Source organism: Tupaia chinensis, unplaced genomic scaffold, assembly GCF_000334495.1.
Source record: "Tupaia chinensis unplaced genomic scaffold, TupChi_1.0 Scaffold000201_1, whole genome shotgun sequence".
NCBI classification, from domain to species: Eukaryota; Metazoa; Chordata; class Mammalia; order Scandentia; family Tupaiidae; genus Tupaia; species Tupaia belangeri.
The window spans coordinates 1113998-1116586 of record NW_006159676.1 but is presented as its reverse complement, the minus strand read 5'-3'; the positions used below and the strand labels follow the sequence as shown (position 1 = coordinate 1116586).

At 48.5% G+C, this 2589-nt stretch overlaps 1 protein-coding gene across 1 annotated transcript in view; it reads right to left on the bottom strand.

Moving 5' to 3' along the window:
• SUGP2 (SURP and G-patch domain containing 2) overlaps positions 1–2589 on the bottom strand; it is a 49530-nt gene that overhangs the window by 30326 nt on the left and 16615 nt on the right. Inside the window, exon 3 of the mRNA XM_014587316.2 lies at positions 2456–2589. This exon is cut by the window's right edge and continues 1450 nt beyond it. Within this exon, the coding sequence (XP_014442802.1) occupies positions 2456–2589 (134 nt within the window). The remainder of the gene's footprint in view (positions 1–2455) is intronic.

Below are 2589 nucleotides of genomic sequence, written 5' to 3'. Positions count from 1 at the left end.
GGCGAGCGCACGTGCCCTACAGTGAAAATCTCTCAAAAAAAAAAAAAAGAATAAAACTTAAAGGGCCAGTAGGTAGCATGGGCGCTGGACTCACATGACTGACCGCAGTTCGATTCCTGCACCTGGCTGATAGATTTCTTACTTTCTCTCTCTCTCTCTCCTGGTCTGTTCCTTTCTGGTCAAGTTAAAAATAAGTAAGTAAATAAATAAAATTAAATAATTCTTAAAAAAAAAAAAAGTTTTGTTCCAAAAAAATTTGAAGGGCCACCCATTGTGGTGCAGTGACAAGGCAAGTGCTGGCAGGCTGCTGGAGGTCACTCAGCAGTGGTGTGTCTGACACCAGACTGGCTCGAACGCATGCCACATACGTGAATGGGGGCAGCCGGACCCTGAGGACCTGGAGGGCAGGGAACGAGGGACCACGATGCCACAAAACCCTGCAGAGTGATTTTTTGTTTTGTTTTGAGAGATTTTTGCTATAGGGTGTGTGCGCTCGCCAGAAAGACAGAGAGAGAGACAGAGAGACAGAAAGCAAGAAATCACCCCCCAGGAGGGATGGCCACGCCGCAATCCCTTCTCCTCCATTCTCCTCTCATCTGCAGGGAGTGTTTTTAACACTCTCAGTGCTATCATAAAAGAAAGGAAAGGGGGCTGGCAGGTGGCATGGTGGTTAAAAATGCTGGACTCCTACATGGCCAACTGCAGTTCGAGTCCCAGACCTGGCAGCTTGGTTTATCACTTTCCCTCTCTCTCTCTCTCTCACTCTGTCCCTCTCTGGTCAAATTAAAATGAATAAAGTTAAATAAAATAATTATTTTAAAAAAAAAGAAAGGAAAAATAAAGTTAAATAAAATCATTCTTTATGAAATCTAAAGGCCACGCAACTGGCCCATGGCCTGGTGATTGAGAAAGCCAGATCACACGTGCTTCACCATAGGATGAGAATCCTAGACCAGCAGCTTGAAAAATGCAACAGCGGGACCAGCAGGTGGCGTAATGGCTATGTCGCTGGACTCCCATGTAGTCGACCGCGGTTCGTGTCCTGGACCCGGTGGCTTAAAAAACTCACGCTGGGCGCGTGTGCGTGCGTGCCCAAGATCCCGAGAGGAGAATGGAGGAGAAGGGATTGCGGCATGGCCATCCCCCCGGGGGTGATTTCTCGCTTTCTGTCTCTCTGTCTGCCCGGCAAGCGCAAAAGCTTCTCCAAAAAAACCAAACCAAAACAAAACAAAACGCAACAACTGTGAATGTGCACACATGCCCCAAACTCCCTTCTTCTCGGAAGAAGGAACGAAACTATTCACCCAGCTGTCACAGGGCTGCCCCACCTATGGGATAGTAGGCTCTGTACACTTGACTTAATAAACTTGCTTTCGTGGCCAACAGGTGGCGTGGTGGTTAAGGGCACTGGGTTTCCACTTGGTCAACTGTGGTCCAAGTCTCGAACCTGACGGCTTGCTTTCTCTCCCTCTCTCTCTGTCCCTATCTGGTCAAATTAAAATAAACAAGTAAATAACGTGAGACCAAATAATTTTTAAAAATTAAAAAAAAATAAACTTGCTTTCATTCTCCCTCAAAAAAATAAGAAAGAAAAAAGAAAAAAAATCCCAAAAGAAGAGAGAGGGGAGGGACCAGCAGGTGACATAGTGATTATGTCGTCGCTGGATTCTCGCATGGCTGACCATGGTTTGAGTCCCAGTCCCGGTAGACTGAAACTCTTGCCAAGAGTATGTGCGTGTGTGCGTGCCCGAGACCCCAGGAGGACAGGGAACTGCGGCGTGGCCTTCCCCCTTAGGGGGTGATTTTTTTTCACTTTACCTCTCACTGTCTCTGGAGATCTCACGCACCCTATGGCAGAAACCTCTTAAAAAACAACAACAACAACAAAAAACCCAAAAAACACATTGCAGCATGAGGGAGTGTTTTTCCCTCTCCCCCTCTCTCCAAGGAGCACACACGGCCTCTGGCGAATTCACGCAATTTCCTCATCATGTGCGTCACGTGCATTTACCATGAACCTCTGGAGGACCCTTTGCATAGTTGCCGATGCAAGTTTTCTATTAAAATCCTAATTTGATGGGGGACCAGCAGATGGCCTAATGGCTGTCGCTGGACTCCCATGTAGTCGACCGTGGTTCGAGTCCCACACCCAGTGGCTTAAACTCATGCCGGGCGCGTGTGCGTGCGTGCCCAAGATCCCGAGAGGAGAAAGGATTGCGGCGTGGCCATCCCCCCTGGGATGGGGGGGGGATGTCTCGCTCTCTGTCTCTCTGTCTCTGTCTTTCTGGCAAGCACACGTGCCCTATAGCGAAAACCTCTTAAAAAAATAAATAAATAAAACCCTGATTTGGAGAGAACTTTTCTGTGTAAATATCCTCCCCTCCATAGGAGACACTACCAATAAGCATAAAAAAACCAAGCAGACCACGACAGAAACACCTGTGGCTGTCCTTACCATCGCTCAGACCACCCGGAGCCTTGGCCTGCATTTCGGGTTTGGCGGGAGGCGTCTTCTCCTCCTCTCGGGCCGGCTCTGGCTCCTGCCTTTTAACCTGGAGTGGGTACCCGCTAGTGATCAGCCAGGCCTTC